The sequence below is a fragment of the Chelonus insularis genome, unplaced genomic scaffold (assembly GCF_013357705.1).
Source record: "Chelonus insularis isolate UGA/USDA-ARS -01 unplaced genomic scaffold, ASM1335770v1 contig_131_pilon, whole genome shotgun sequence".
NCBI lineage: Eukaryota > Metazoa > Arthropoda > Insecta > Hymenoptera > Braconidae > Chelonus > Chelonus insularis.
In genome coordinates, this window is record NW_023276372.1 from 2,370,365 (window position 1) to 2,386,362 (window position 15,998).

General features: G+C 28.2%; 3 protein-coding genes across 3 annotated transcripts in view; 2 read left to right on the forward strand and 1 right to left on the reverse strand.

Moving 5' to 3' along the window:
• The first annotated feature begins 2 nt into the window (after positions 1–2).
• CHORD (CHORD-like protein) lies at positions 3–1,755 on the forward strand. The gene is made up of 4 exons (XM_035094620.1): positions 3–412; positions 586–1,145; positions 1,236–1,424; positions 1,513–1,755. Exons 1-4 carry the CDS (start codon positions 334–336, stop codon positions 1,708–1,710), a joined length of 1,026 nt encoding a protein of 341 aa, XP_034950511.1. The 5' UTR covers positions 3–333; the 3' UTR covers positions 1,711–1,755.
• Positions 1,756–4,712: 2,957 nt separating this feature from the next.
• LOC118073267 (testis-specific serine/threonine-protein kinase 1-like) lies at positions 4,713–6,518 on the forward strand. Its single transcript, XM_035093663.1, has 4 exons — positions 4,713–5,017; positions 5,095–5,398; positions 5,640–6,199; positions 6,297–6,518. Exons 1-4 carry the CDS (start codon positions 4,916–4,918, stop codon positions 6,462–6,464), a joined length of 1,134 nt encoding a protein of 377 aa, XP_034949554.1. The 5' UTR covers positions 4,713–4,915; the 3' UTR covers positions 6,465–6,518.
• Positions 6,519–11,560: 5,042 nt separating this feature from the next.
• E23 (Early gene at 23) overlaps positions 11,561–15,998 on the reverse strand; it is a 65,793-nt gene continuing 61,355 nt past the window's right edge. The window contains exons 5-13 of the mRNA XM_035093653.1: positions 15,891–15,996; positions 15,540–15,640; positions 14,875–15,130; positions 14,543–14,713; positions 14,269–14,390; positions 13,852–14,059; positions 13,516–13,730; positions 13,218–13,426; positions 11,561–12,886 (exon numbers count right to left, since the gene is read on the reverse strand). Of these exons, the coding sequence (XP_034949544.1) occupies positions 12,691–12,886; positions 13,218–13,426; positions 13,516–13,730; positions 13,852–14,059; positions 14,269–14,390; positions 14,543–14,713; positions 14,875–15,130; positions 15,540–15,640; positions 15,891–15,996 (1,584 nt within the window). The 3' untranslated portion in view covers positions 11,561–12,690. The remainder of the gene's footprint in view (positions 12,887–13,217; positions 13,427–13,515; positions 13,731–13,851; positions 14,060–14,268; positions 14,391–14,542; positions 14,714–14,874; positions 15,131–15,539; positions 15,641–15,890; positions 15,997–15,998) is intronic.

Here is a 15,998-nt window from a genome sequence, read left to right on the forward strand (position 1 = left end):
TTACAAATATAGTCGGACTGAAAAGAGAGTTCCTTAGATGCTCTTCATGTGTTCTTGTGCGCTTGCGCAGTAGTAAAAAACATGGTAGAAGGGGTAGAAAATCAGTAGTGGGGAGTCCGAAAGCATTGAAGCAACTGAGGAACTCTTTTCTCAGTTCGACAATACTGTGTTTTAAGGAATAGAACATCCTAGAACATTCTTTGCACTATTTAAAGTATTGTTAGACGCAAAAATTAAACAGTAATTGAAATATCTTGTATCAAGAGATTTACATAAACATAACCTCAATTTTTTTTTAACTCCAAAACATTCAAAAAACAAGTTTACATAAACATGTCAAACGAACGAGGTCTTTTACTCTGTTATAATCGTGGCTGTGGTAAAGAATTTGATCCTGATAACAATGAACCTGGTAAGTTGCATATGAAATATAATTGAAACTCGTTTTGTGATTGTTATATATTATAAAATTGAAATAAATAAACAATTGAAATGTAAGACCTGCATAAAAAGTAGATATTTTTCTTTGATCATGATTAGTAATCAATAAAGCTATATCTCTAATAAGTATTATTCTTCAATTAGATGCCTGTGTTCATCATCCCGGAGCTCCAATTTTTCATGATGCTTATAAAGGATGGTCATGTTGTAATAAAAAGTGTACAGATTTTACTGAATTTCTTAATATAAAAGGATGTACCAAATCTTATCACACTAATCAAAAGCCAGTAGAACCTGAAAAACCACCAGTGGATAAATCTAAAGTTGACGAAGTAATAGAATATCGTGCTCCTGTTCACAATGTACCTGCTATGAAAAGACCACCTTTTGAAACACCTCAAATCATTATGACACCAGTTGTATCTTCAACTCTTTTAGAACAAATCAAAGGACTTATTGCAAATGAACCATCGACAGAAGATAAATCAATTGTTAAAATAGGTGAAAGTTGTAAAAATAAACCATGTAAGGCTAGTTATCAAGGACCACAGTCTGATTCCGAGACTTGTACTTATCATCCTGGAGTTCCAATATTCCACGAAGGGCTTAAGTTTTGGTCGTGTTGTCAGAAGAAGACTACAGACTTTGGAGTATTTCTTGACCAACCAGGATGTACACAAGGAACTCATTTATGGCTTGTAAAGGTGAGCACTTCATTTGAGATTTGAATATTATTTTGATGAACTAAATTTATTTAAAGAATATTTTATTATTAACATTTAATTTAATTATAGAATCAAGGGAAGAAAATTGAATGTCGAATGGATTGGCATCAAACTGGGTCATTTGTTGTTGTGTCTATTTATGCCAAAAAATACAATCCAAATAAATCGTCAGTAAAATTAAATCCCATTCGATTAACAGTTGATCTCTTTTTCCCTGAAGAAGATTCTTCATATTTAATGGATGTTGAATTAAGAGGAGTAAGTTGTGTTGTCTATTAACAATCATTCAAAGTTCATTTATAAAAATTGTAATTGATATCTTTCAACTAAATATATTATATTACAGATTATTGACGTAGATAAAAGTTCAGTGAATATGTTGCCAACAAAAGTAGAAATTAAATTAAGAAAAGCAGAGCTGGGCTCATGGTCAAAGCTAGATTTTCCAGGGGAAGTAACTGCCAATACCAAAAACGCACAAGAAAAGGATGACAAGGATGCTGTTGCTGACCGCATTGATGCTGTTGACTTGAATGATTTGTAAAAATCATGAAACATTGTTAATTTACTCATTTTTTAAATAAGTATTTGCAATATGACTTCATCAGCTTCTTTTTTATTATATAAAATAATTTATATATTTTTTTCATGTTACGTGAATAAAGACTAGAGAAAAATAAAAATATTGTGTTTTATCATTTTTGGAAGAATAATAATTATTAGGGAGAATAAATAAAATTGATGTAGATACATAGTTATTTAATAAAATTTTTATAAGATTATTAAATACATTTAATTTATCTTTTTTTTATAAAATTATAAATCAAGATATAAAATGAACAAATACATTCATTATTATTACTTATTACTTTTACAAAAAAAATTTTTTATTTTCATTATTTGCTTGCAAATTTGATCCATTTTTTGTTTATTGTTGACTGTCATTTCATACAAAAAACAAATAATACTGCTAAACATTCCCATAAGCCAAAACTGAAAAGCAAATTTTAAAGAATTTAATGAGATTGGTTTGATGGTTTCCATCGGTTCATATCGTCGAAATCCATAAATAGTCCTTTCGATCATAAATATAATTCTCTCAAATTTTTCTCTCCATAATTTGACAAGATATGACTGCTCTAAATACATCATTACAGTATCAACACGATTTTTCAGTGGCCAATCGTCTCGAGTCGCAAAAGTATAATAGTTTGCAGTATCAAACAGTTCAACTTTATAAAGATGACGAAAATAAGGTATATCATCATCTATAAAACCGTATGTTCTTATACAAGCGAGAGATTTATTTTTTCTTATCGCGGTTATACAGTCTTTATTTTTAAAATAGTACATTTTTTTCTTTAATTCCGGATCTAAAATACAAAATTCCAAATCAGGTGGTGCACTAATGAACTCATATTTGGGATCTTTAAGATCTTCAATACTCATGATACTTGCATAACTCTCGTATTTAGTTAAAAATTGTGATAAATGTCCTTGAAAAGTTGCTTGAATAATTAAAAAATATATTAAAATTGTTGCAAAAAATAATCTTAATGGAAATCCATCCATTTTCGTATACAATGATGTATTTGTCACAAGTCGAAGAATTTCAAAAGCAGCAAATGATGCTTTTTTCTTCATCACAAAAAATAAGACAATAAATGTTATAACAATCATGGCACAAGTGAACATAAGGATGGATATACCATAAAAATTCCAGATTTTTTCCAAAGGTGTAAGTGGATCTTTCTTGAGGGCTATAATATAATATTTATAATACCAAATAGGATATGTGATACTGATGTCAGGATATCTTGGGCTATATTTATCTATAAAGGCCATGTCAAAGGATCCATTGCTTAAAAAATCATAAAAATCCCGACCTTTCAAAGTCTTTAAATCAGTTGTAAGATGAAATGTATTATTTATTGCGTATTTAATTGCTTTTCCAATGTCAGAGTAGTAACGAGATAATCTAGTTAACTTTGCCTTTTGATCTTCTTGAGGATTTTTCGAAACACGCATTTTAGCTGCGATTCTTATTGGTGCACCATCGAGTACTGCAGTACGATCAAAGTAAAATCCAGTACAAATATTTTCTATTAAATAGAAAATCATAAATTAATTATACTTTAATAGTTAAAAAAATAAAATACATTACCTTCATCATAAGGTCGATTAAATACAGCCATTTGATCATATTTGTCAGATTTCGAAATAAGATTCCAATTGTTCAGTTTTCGATCAGAATATGGATTGAATGTATAAACTTGTAACTTTCTTCGATCATTTATACAAAAATAATAAGAATTAATTAAGTTCCAATCCCATGCCAAGTCAAAAGCATCTATTGTTTGGTTACAAAAAAATTCTGAACGATCTACTATAAACAATGGAATTCCTATATGCCACCATTGGGATTTCTTGAATGCAACTAACATACTTCTAAGTTGCTCTGTTGAATTGATAGAAGCTATAAAGGCATGTATTTGATACAGTGGTTTATGATTTCTATGTATTATTGAATTGTCTAGAGATACAACATTGATTGGATTTGGATTTTTTAAAAAAAAGTCAATGGTCTCAATAGATTCATCATCAATTATCACTGTTTTTAATTCTGCAGAGCACGATTTTAAGACGTTGATCTTTAAAGAAGTTAAATAATTTTTTATTTAAATATTTATTATAATCAATGGATTAAATATGCTTACCAGAGCTGTATTCATGATTGAAGAATTCTCAAGAGTTTTTTCAGGTGGTGTATTCGCATATAATGAGTTCACTATATTGATGAATGAAAAAATCACAGTTATAATAGATATTAATTGAATACATTTATTCATTACTTTAAGAATGAATTTATTGTAGCAAATAAATCCACTCATAGCAAAAGTCAGAGTTGTTTTACCGATGAAACTGAAGGTATGCTTAAAATGGATAAATATTAGTAGGAGTCATGATTCTTATCAAGAATCGAAAAATATTCTGAATTATAAATTGAACGGAAATGACAGCAGGCAAATAATCATTAGAGAAAATAATATAGACAACACTCTAGTTCAAATAATAATTAAAATAAATGAACGTAAAATACGTAGTTATTCATTGTAATTTATTCAATTAATAATTGATTTAATTAGAAGGTGCTTATTTCTTATATCTTATAATAAATAAAAATATGATTGAAAATTTGAATTCATCATATCCTTCAATATTAATTTAATTATTGCAATTGATCACTTAAATTCATTCTTGTTTTTCATACATTTAGAAGATAAAAGAAGTGGAATTTGATTTGATGGTGTCATTTTTAATTTGATTAATTGTGAGGAATATTTAAATAGGGAATAATATTATCAAAACTTGTAGAATAATATGACAGCAAACATATAATCGATAGATGAAGAATCAGAGATATAGTAGGGCAGGAATTCCTAGTTCAAATAATAATTAAAATAAATGAGTGTCTAATAAGTGTGAAATTCGTCAAAATCACAACGATATTAATCTGACTTTTTTGACTTGATGAATAAAAACGAATTGGGTTATAAAATTTGATGGTTTACCAAAATGACAATTATAAAAGAAAGAATAGCGTTACAAAACTTTATGTGCATAAACGATTATGATTCATTTTTGAAGATTTACTGAATAAATTATTTTTAAATAAATAATCGAAATTATTGTCAAGCTGTATGTTCTATTGATAATGGAGAATTTAAGATTGGAAAATTTATATATTCATGTCACAAACCGAGCTAGACCAATCACCATCAGAACAAGCAATATTGCAAGCACGAGGCTATAAAATAATGAAAAAACTTGGTGAAGGTTCTTTTGCTAAAGTAATAATTTTACATATTATTTATATTTGTTTACATATTGAAATTATTCAGATAATTACATGTATCATCACTTGTAGGTTTTTTTAGCTGAATATAAACCTAATGATGATCCAGATAGTAATATCAGTCTAGCTTGTAAAATAGTTGATACATCAAATGCACCAAAAGATATTGTAAGGAAATTCTTTCCACGTGAATTAGATATTCTGGTGAAGCTCAATCATCCACATGTTGTCCAAGTGCATAGTATATTTCAGAGGCGCACAAAATATTTCATATTCATGAGATTTGCCGAGAATGGTGATCTCTTACAGTATATTTTAAAAAATGGCCCTGTTGGTGAAAGTCAAGCACGAGTTTGGTTAAGACAGCTTGCTCTCGGTATACTGTTCTTATTGAATAAACTAGTTTAAATAATAAATAATTAGTAACTGACTGATATTAATAGATATGAATCAATATTAAAGTCAGTAGAAATAATATTTTAGTATATATACATACCTTCAGCAAAATTATATACCTTTTACATTTTTTAGATATTTTTTATGAATGGAAATAAATGATCAATAAATTAAATTATTGTGAAAACATGAGAAAGTATCAAATAAAATTGTTATTTCAGGTTTACAATATTTACATGAAATGGAAATAGCTCATCGTGACATAAAATGTGAAAATGTATTACTAACAACAAATTTCAATGTAAAGCTTGCAGATTTTGGTTTTGCTCGTTATGTAACAGATATTCGTGGAAAGAGAGTGATGAGCGATACTTTTTGCGGTTCTTTATTATACGCAGCACCAGAAATACTCCGAGGCACTCCTTATAATCCTAAAATTGCTGATGTCTGGTCACTCGGTGTGATTTTATATATTATTTTGAACAAAGCTATGCCTTTTGATGATACAAATTTGACACGTTTATATGAGCTGCAAACTAATCGTCGTTGGAAATTTCGACGAAAAATAGTTGATGAGCTCAGTGAGAATGTAAAAAAATTAATTACCAATCTTCTTGAACCTGATACGTCAAAGAGGTGGAAAACTGATCAAGTTGTTCATAGCAGTTGGATTGCAATGGATCCGAGATTAGTTATACTTAGTCCTATTGAACAAGCTGCTCTCAATAATGCGATTGATGAACGCAAAAAGAATGAACAAAAATATTCAAAAAAGCATACGGTTATTAATTATTTTTTTAATAAAATATTTTATTTATATAATTACTTGCTAATATTAAGAAATTTTTAAATAAAAACTTGTCTATTAAAATTTATAGATAATTTTTAAAGTTGACCAGCAAGACAATTCAGAGTATAAACAAAATATTCCAGATGCAGAGAATATAAAAATAATAAAAGAAGTTGACAAAACCCCCATCAATTCCTCCTTCATTGAAGGTGATAATTTATTTAAAAATAGTGAACCAATAGCTGCTACAACGTAATTTATGATAATGTATTTTCTTTACATTATTTAAAATTGGCATTAATAGAAAAAATTCAACTTACCAGTTCTTTTATTATTGAAATAATAGTAACAATATAATAATAATAGTAATAGTAGTAGTAATAATAATGAGTAGTAATGACATAATGATAAATGAAGACACGAATGCTCTTTCAGATTTATTATAGCGTCATGTATGTAGAGATAATTAATTCAATCGAGCAATAATAATAATCAATAAAAGAATTATTTCATTGTCAAAATTCAAAAAGACAAATGACAATGACAGATTAAAAAAGCGATGTACAACGTATATAAATAACTTGGCTCTAGTAATATTTAATATATACAATATATAATATAAGGACATTTATAAACGACATATTAAAGATTAATTTATAATTTATAAATACAATGATATCCTTTGATCCGAAAACGGTAACAGAATCAGCGAGAAATTGCTCAAATTCTTCATCAGCCATTCAATCGTACTTCTTATTTATTTATTTATTATTTATCATTTCATGAATAGACGAGTCTTTCTCTGATGTTATTTATTATTATTATTATAATAATCCTTTTTATGCAACGATCAATAACGATACAACCCAGATCGTAACTTCGATATATCACATTGCAATTAACAATTACTCAGCACAGCCAGCGACCATTTTTCTTCAAAACCACTTTGTTATTTTATTTCATAATTATCTATTAATTTTACTGTTATATATTCCTTTTCACTGTTCTTATGTTTTCTATTCTTCATTCAACTTTTTTTATAAATTTATCAAAGAAGAGTTAAAATTTATAACAGATTTCAATAACAAATTCTTTTTTAATTTCTTTCATTTCAACAATTGCAATAATTATTGCGAAAGCAACCATTCCTTCGAACACATGAATTGTAAGCTACACTTTAAATCTTTTTATTTTTTATTAAATTAATTTATTCAGTTAAAAACACAAGTTCATTATTTAACATTCGACGATTTCAAATATCTTTTACTAATGTTAATACACTTTAGAATTAATTTATTTTTCGAATTTGTATTAAATAAATTTTTTTTTTCTTTGCAACTACTTTTTTACTTTGTCTACGTATATCAATCTCTCTGGATCACACAGCTGCGCTTTTTTTAATGGTCAAACATTACATTATTATTATCATATCCATAAAATTCATACAACATACAGTGTACATAAAAACGTCTTACAGTCACGATATTTTTATTTAAAATCGTAATGATGGAAATTGACGATTTTCCATGTAACACACAATCCAAGATTAAACGAAATCTAATGTAACTCAGCGTACAAGTAAAAAAAATAACTAATTATGATCATAATGAAATTATAAAAACAAGAATAATTATGGTTGTTCAAAATAAAATAAAATAAAATAAAATATTATGATAATGTATTTAATTAATAATAATAGTGAATAATTAATAATAATAATAATAATTATAATAATAATAATAATAATTTTAATGTAATTACTCAACAATATAATTTAAATGAGAATAAATTGTTCAATGATGTGCTTCGTTCTCTAAATATAGATAACACTGCATACTATGTCGACTACAGGCAATAAGAATAATACTATCAGTTAATCAATATGATCTAAATATAATAATAATCATAATTATAATTATAATCATAATAATAATTAATGATTGATAATCATTTTAATTCGTATTGTTAGTGCTAATTGTAAAGTATATACATTGATTAAGGAGGGAGAGGAAGAAAGGGAAAGACAGGGGATAGGTTGACATATCTGATTTGCATCGATAAATTATTAATTAAGATTATATGTACAAAATATCGTGTAAATCTCCATGTCTATAGTCGTATCATATGTTTTGTGACTCAATATTTTAGTTGTAAAACGCAACAAACGATTATTTATTTCATTTTTCATTCCATCTGTATACAAAAGTCTGCTTATTGGCTCAATGATGGTTCTATTGTTGTTTTTATGCCTGTAGGTGGTGCAAAGATTCTTATAAACAAATAAGTTTAATTACCAAACTTTATTTATTTTATCCATTTACTGACTCTGTTCGCAATACTTTCCCCTTCTTCGGTGTGTGTTTTGTTTATTTATGCATTTATCTAGTTTTACTTGATTTATTTAATTATTTATTTAATTTTCGCTATATTAATGCATTTAGCACCTACCAATGTAGTTTTGGTGGCACTCATTCATATGGAACACTTTTTGGCATCCTTCATACCCCGGTAATCATTGTCAAAGTCTAACAAGAACACTTTTCATTTTTCCTAGCTTAGATAACTTCGGTGTTCATGAATATTAATAATGTTAATATAAATACAGTATACGTGATAAATAATGGTTGAGTATGTCGAAGTCATATGCAATTTAGCTATTTTTTTTCTTTATAATTTGTTTAAATATTTTATGTCATTCTATATGTATGTATATTAATCATTTTCCTAACTGTTTTCCGTCCAGTCTATATATAAATTTTATTTTCATAGCCGCACTTTTATATGAACTTTTTTTTTATTATCCACTGACATATCTGAATGCAACGGCAGATATTTTTTTTTCTATACTGAAAGAAATTTTTTTTTTTTAAAAGAAAAAATTTTTCAACTAAAAACGGAATATTTTCATAGTTGAACGATTTCCATCCTTATAAGGGGATTAAAGATAAATATTTTTCCACGGAATAATTATTATAAAATGGAAAATAAAAAGGGAAAAGCAATAAATATTTGAATGAAGATGTTTTATAATGATAAAGAATTTTTTTACTTTTAAATCTATCCTCTCAGCATAAGCTTGCACGTGATTTTCATTACTCTTCTACGGTTGCATTTCTCCAATTGAATTTCAATCTCACTATCATTTGCATTCATTTATCTATTGCTTGTTCACTATCTTATCTTTCCAATCTTCTAATTTGGATTGGCACGATCAATGGATTTTCTCTAATAAAAAAGGCACTGCTTTTTATATAACTGAGGGAAAATAGCTCCTCATTGGTGATTGGGTGATTTAATGATGGATTTATATGAATTTTGAGAGCACATAATGCAATGCATTTTACATCAATGGTATGTTTAATGACAGTGAAATGAATGAGATGTGAAAAAATAAAAAAAATTATTTTTTTTTGTAACTTTTAGTATATGTTGTTTCAAAAGACCGATTAGCGGTTGTAAAAGTCTGTAAAAGCGTAAAAATGGGTCCACTGTTGTAGGCAATATTCTGTACAATACACGTATAAAAGTTTTAAACAAACATTCGTACAATATTTCATTAAGTTATCTACCCTTTTTTGTTGAATAAAATGCTTAAATGTTTTTTATCATTTTCAATGTATGTTAAGAAATAGTTTCAATATTCATATTTTGTTTAATTCTCGTTCTAAAGTAAATAGAAGAAAAATTTTTGACTGTCGAAAAATTTATCTAATATATATTTTTCCAAATGAAATCATTAGCTAGATAATTTTTTATATTTTTCCCTCAATTTTCTGATATTTTTTCGTTACTTTATATTCAATCTTTTAATTCTTTCCTATTCAACATTTAATGAAAAGTATATTTATGTAATTTTTTCAAATAAATTTATATTTATACTTTTAAAACACTAGGTTTTGCATTAGAAGGAGAAAAAAATCGACTATAAATGATTCCAATGAAGTTTCCAATTAACAATAATTATTAGACATTGACACAGTTAAATCTTTGTTTAAATTCATCAATTTATCTTTCAATAATTTTTTTTTGCAATACCTTTCCAATTTATCTATGATATCCATTTATTATTTATTTATCTATCATCATTGTTATTTTTTTCTATATATTTATTTATTATATTTTCAAACAAAGACTTCGTCTACCTGTAGCAACCTCTTCCTTCCTCTTTTCTCAATTAATCAATTTCATTGAACACTTGGTGGATCTTGCAATTTGTATAACTTTACTATCTCGTTAATTGACGAGTAATAAATACATCCATACCATTTCTTTATCCATAACTTCATTTTTCTAAATAAATGCGCGTTCCAAAACACGATAGGAACAGCAAAATTCGAAGATGTATAATAAAAAAATCGAATTCCTGGACCATAATCGCAATCAGTCTGCCAGAATTTATTTATTTAAAGCGACTGAGTGTTCAACACTTTCCTTCATAATACATTACAACGTTATAATAGTAATTATCTATTATATTAATTATTAATTTAATATAACAAACACTGGCTTCTTTTGACTGTGCGACTCGGAAGAGGAAAGAAGTAAATAACAATGCATATAGCGATATCAGTGGTATTAGTTAATGTTTTATAGATGTATATAAAACACATGCATATAGAATATTTTTTTATAGCATTTATATATATTATAAAGCGCTATTCCCCGCTATTTAGTCCATTAGACATGATAAATGCGTGTAAATATTTCTCTATATACATGGTATAGAGTTTTCGCTCGGTTACTCTTCCCGATGGTCATTTACTTTGTTTATTTCATTAATTACCATATTATTAATTACTCTACATAAAAACGGGGATTTGTAATCAAGTTATTACCAAGTCTATCTCTTTCCTCTTGGCTTTTTACCAGTCATTTTATCGTGTGTCTCACATCAGTCTCACTTGTATCGATTTTTTTTCTTAATGTTTTTTTTTTTTTTTTACTTTTAGTTTTTTTTATTTTAATATGTATAAAGGAACACGCTTGGATATTTATATAAAATTTGGATCTCCACTGTATAGTCAATATTATGATGACAGTGAAAATTATCCATTATACTATTAACTTAATTGCAATATTTCTCGCTGTACAAATTTTTTTAGTTTATGTCAACTTTTTGTTTTACTTTAATTATTGGCAGCATAGTAATTTCGTTATTTTTTCTATCAAAGACGTAATGGTCGATTATAAAACAATAAAAAAACCTATATTGTTGATTATAATCAATGAATTCATTAACTAATTATTTATAATTACTATCGTAATAATTATAATGTTTAAAATAATAGTAAAGTAATAGCAGCATTAATTAAAAAGTAATTAATGATATATAAAATAATATTATACTTAAAAGTTATTTGTGTAAAATCGTCTTAATTATTAGTATGTTTTATGATTCCCATAAAAATGTTCATTGTTCATAAAAATTCTTCAGTCAATTATATTTTCATCAATGCAAAAACTGAGTTTTTCTTACAAGCATGAAAAAGCTCCATTCATTTTTGAATATTTCTAATACCTAATAACTGTATGAAGACATTATGGTTTTATTTACTCAAATATTTATCTAATTAAATTCATCATAACATTATTCATTTACATTTTACTGATTTGTGTTTAACAATTTTTAATGCTTCTAAATAAGAGAATCTATTCCATGGCTTTCTACGCAGCCAGCCACTATAAACTATAAAATAAATATAAATCATGATCTTGTATGTAATAAAATAAAGAGAAATGATTGATATTCAAATTTGAATAAATTAATTGACTTTTTCATGCAATTTGGGATCACAGTTTTTCCCTTTCCTCTTGGCTTCATGTGTCTTGTTAATGTTGGTAGATTATGCTATTTGTTCTTTTTGTTACAATCAGTGTTATTTTTCGTATCTATGTTGAAAAATGTTAAGAAAAGAAGAAAAAAAAATTCTTTTGTATCTTTTCTTTTCATACACATACAACATTCATTCATATCTATTTTGTTATCAGTTACACAATGTTTTATATCTCATTTTCACGTTTTCTTTCATTTGCTCCATTGTTTGTATAAAATATCTATACATTATATAGTCTTCTTCGCCAAGTCATCTTAGTCTTGCATTTAAATTTGTATTGCTGAATACTATCAAGTACACGGGTTGTCAAAAATATGTGGCCAGGTAATTAAAAATATGTGCGTATATCAGAAAAATAGACTTGAGTATCATCTGAGTAAAAAAATTACCAGTTTCATGTTCCATAATATGCAATAATTATAATAATTATCATCTATATTATTATAATTATTCATAACTTTTATAAATTTCATAATGAAAGTGGTGCAACCCGTGTGCCTAGTAATATTTATCATTTACTGGTAATAATATAAAATGATCATTCGATAAAATTATAATAGTAATAATATTAATAATAATAATATTAACTAAAGATTTATAAAGAATGATGTAAAAAATTGCATACTATGTGGTCGATTTGTTGCGTATTTACTTGGGTACTCGATAATAGCGTAGAACTAGGTAACCAAGACTTCTGAACACCACCAGAAATGCTAGCAGTACTGCTGTGTTTGCCCATAGAGGTAGACCAGAACCTCTGACACCTCCCTGGCTCTCGAGTATTGCAGATACTGGTATCGTCGTTCCATTTCTGCACTCGGGGAATTTGCTTGGTTGAGAACAGCTATTAAATCAAAAAGTTTATATTAGTTTTTCAATTATTCATTTTAATTTAAAGATAACTTTTAATGATCTTTCAATAATTAATTCTTGGACACTATCTATCATTAATCCAAACAGCTGAGAGATAACTTTCGAAATTCATTATTCTGTTAATAAATAATAAGTTTTTTTAGTCTGAAGTTCTTAATTTATGAAAGATTTAGTTAGCAGGTGATCAACAAAATTTAGACTAGGTCAAACAAAAATATATATTTAGAATTGTGATTAATAATATAAGAGTTTGCGTGATAAAAAAAAATATATTTGAATAGGTAAATAGTAGTTATCTTTACCTGATGGGATCGCCGACACCAAACTCTAGTATCTGCATGTTTTGGTAGGCATAGTGCACCATACTAGTATAACGTGCCCATGCAAGCCACGGTGGCACAGAGGTTGCGAGGTAGCCACCTAATAGTTGTGTAGCCAGAGTGTAAAGCGCTGAAGCTGTGATGCTTACCTGAAGATCAAGACAGCATGCACCGACGAAGAAGCCTACGCTCTGTAATTCCAAAATAATCATTTTTAAAAAATAAAATAAAAGCTTGAGATAAATGTGAAAATTTTTTGCATAATTCAAATGATAAGTACCTGCGCTACAATTGTGTTGAGTAACAAAAAGGCAAGTAGCGTGATAAAAACTGCTGGACTGTGGAATCCTAGCATTGGATAGCTGATTATATGATAAACTGCCGGAAGAGTTATGGTCAATGGCAATTCGCCAACCATTTTTGCCAAATAGTACGCTGAAAGTCGATATGACCCCGACAGACGTTCCTTGTTAATAACCTCGCGTTCAGGAGGAACTGAAAAATTTATTTACGATTATTATTTCAGCTAATTTAGTTAATTAAAAATTTAATTAAAATGATGATAAATCTGTTATCAAATAATAAATTAAGAATTCATTTATAAATGATAACTTACAACTGGAGAGAGCACCAAAATGTGCAAACAGCATCCAGTATGTTGTGCTAAAGAACATCCAGCCTTGAATATCATGTAATGCAGCTTCAGTCCTAGGTAATCGTAGCCAAAGAAGCCCTGCTAAGATACCAAGAGCAATAGTTTGAAGCCAATTGAGCCGTGATAACATTCGTGGCCGAGCTTCTTGGAAGTTTCTTTCGGATAATACCTAAAAATTAAAATTAAATTGAAATTATCTTGAACTATGGTAATACATTTAAATTAATAATCAATGTAATTGACTTCAATTACATTTGAATAAAAGCTCTTAAATAGTTTGATGATATTCACGATAAATAATGGCGATAATTTGCATGATTTAAATGTTGAAATGACGACATATGTGATATCAGAATAACGTAATGCACGATAACTTACTTTGAATTGCGACCAAAAACTTGTGGGCCATTGCCAGGAGTAATCATCGTCTGCTGAACTAGCACTACTACTAGCATGACTTTGAGTGTCCAGCCAAAGTGTACGACCCTCATCTTCTTTCACTAATGGAAAATCAATTTTATTAGCACCACAACTATGATTATCAACTAAAAATAACCAGTATCTACTCTATTTATAATTCAATGTTTACATCAGTTGTTCAATTCATCTATTTATAAACTAATAAATAAACGCTCTAAATATTGATCTGTACCGTTGTGGGTAATGTGATGCTCGTGATAATGGATGAGATGATCACAAAGCGGATGCTGACTGGGATTATATTCAGGACGAAGTTCCGGTGGGCAGTCTGGTCCCTGTCTTGCAGCTCTTGCTGCTGCAACAATACGTTCTCTCACCTCTTCCGGCCCCTTTATTTGCTCCACTGCAATGAGCCAAAGTTGGTAGTACAGTTACATTTTTATGAGCTCCAATAATTATTTTAGTAAATACATAAACCATTAATTTGATACGCTTTTAAGCTTAACCTGTACACACATTTGTAAACTTAAAAGTTTTAATCGTACAAACATTCCAAGTACTTACGGATAAAATCTGCTGGATTGTAATGAGGAAGTAAAGTAAGTCCGATGGTTGCGAAAAACCTTCCAATGTTTGCAGTCGAGCCATAGTATGCTACTTGGCCACGACTAAGTAGCAAAAGTTTGCTGAAACTATGAAACATCCGTGAACTTGGTTGATGGACGGTAACCACGATACTTTTACCCTCCTGTTCTGCATATTTCTTCAGTCTAGAGATTAATGCTTGTGCTGAATGCGAATCCAACCCACTCGTTGGTTCCTACAAGTCATTTAATAAATGGTAAGTAACTGATTTAAATAGTCATGATAACGAATCGTTTAGATCATATCAATTAATTAATTAATGCATATGTTTTTTTATAAATGAATAGTAGAAATTAACTTTAAAATCAAGAGTGATTGGATGATGTAAAAATATACATAATGTACATTCTCCTCGATCCATAAATTTATAAACCCAGGTATACGTGCAAAGCGTTCATGGTTGATTTAACAGTATAATTTTACACTTCAACTTCTTGAAATGTAAATTGTAGTGAAGTAAATTTAAGAGAAGTTTAAGAAAATGAGACTGTTTACAAGGGATAAAAGCATTAAGAATTCATTGTTTTAATCAGTCAGAAGTCTGATAGATTATTTTTAAGAAAATTTATCAAGTCAATGCTTACATCAAGCAACATTAATGAAGGATTAGTGAGTAATTCACAGGCTATACTAGTCCTCTTCTTCTCTCCACCAGAGAGGCCTCGTTTTGTGTAATCTCCAATAACTAAAATAAATAAAATACAACATTATTAGTGAATTTTTTTTCGAAACTTCAGTCATCATAATAAATGTCAAGAAGTTAAAGCAATGATGGTCTGAAGTTCTTTAAGTTGCAGCTTACTTTACATTACTGCGTTCTCATTTTTGTGAGCTGATGCGATAGCAAAAAGGGGGGGAATACAGTTGAAGAGAACCAAGTTACAGCATCTAAATGTCGAAGCACGTTTGGTTTATTACTGAGTTTGGGTACTTACTTGTATCCTGACAGCCGGCGAGGTCAAGAACCTCAATGATATGATCCACGCACTGCATCTTTTGCGCGTGCGAAAGTGTATCCGGAAGCCTTAGCCGTGCTTGGTACT

Coding starts and splice junctions, on each gene's coding strand:
- CHORD (XM_035094620.1), top strand. CDS start 334: ATGTCAAACGAACGAGGTCTTTTACTCTGTTATAATCGTGGCTGTGGT. Junction 413..585: donor TCCTGATAACAATGAACCTG/GTAAGTTGCATA, acceptor TTCTTCAATTAG/ATGCCTGTGTTCATCATCCC. Junction 1,146..1,235: donor CTCATTTATGGCTTGTAAAG/GTGAGCACTTCA, acceptor ATTTAATTATAG/AATCAAGGGAAGAAAATTGA.
- LOC118073267 (XM_035093663.1), top strand. CDS start 4,916: ATGTCACAAACCGAGCTAGACCAATCACCATCAGAACAAGCAATATTG. Junction 5,018..5,094: donor GTGAAGGTTCTTTTGCTAAA/GTAATAATTTTA, acceptor CATCACTTGTAG/GTTTTTTTAGCTGAATATAA. Junction 5,399..5,639: donor GTTAAGACAGCTTGCTCTCG/GTATACTGTTCT, acceptor TTGTTATTTCAG/GTTTACAATATTTACATGAA.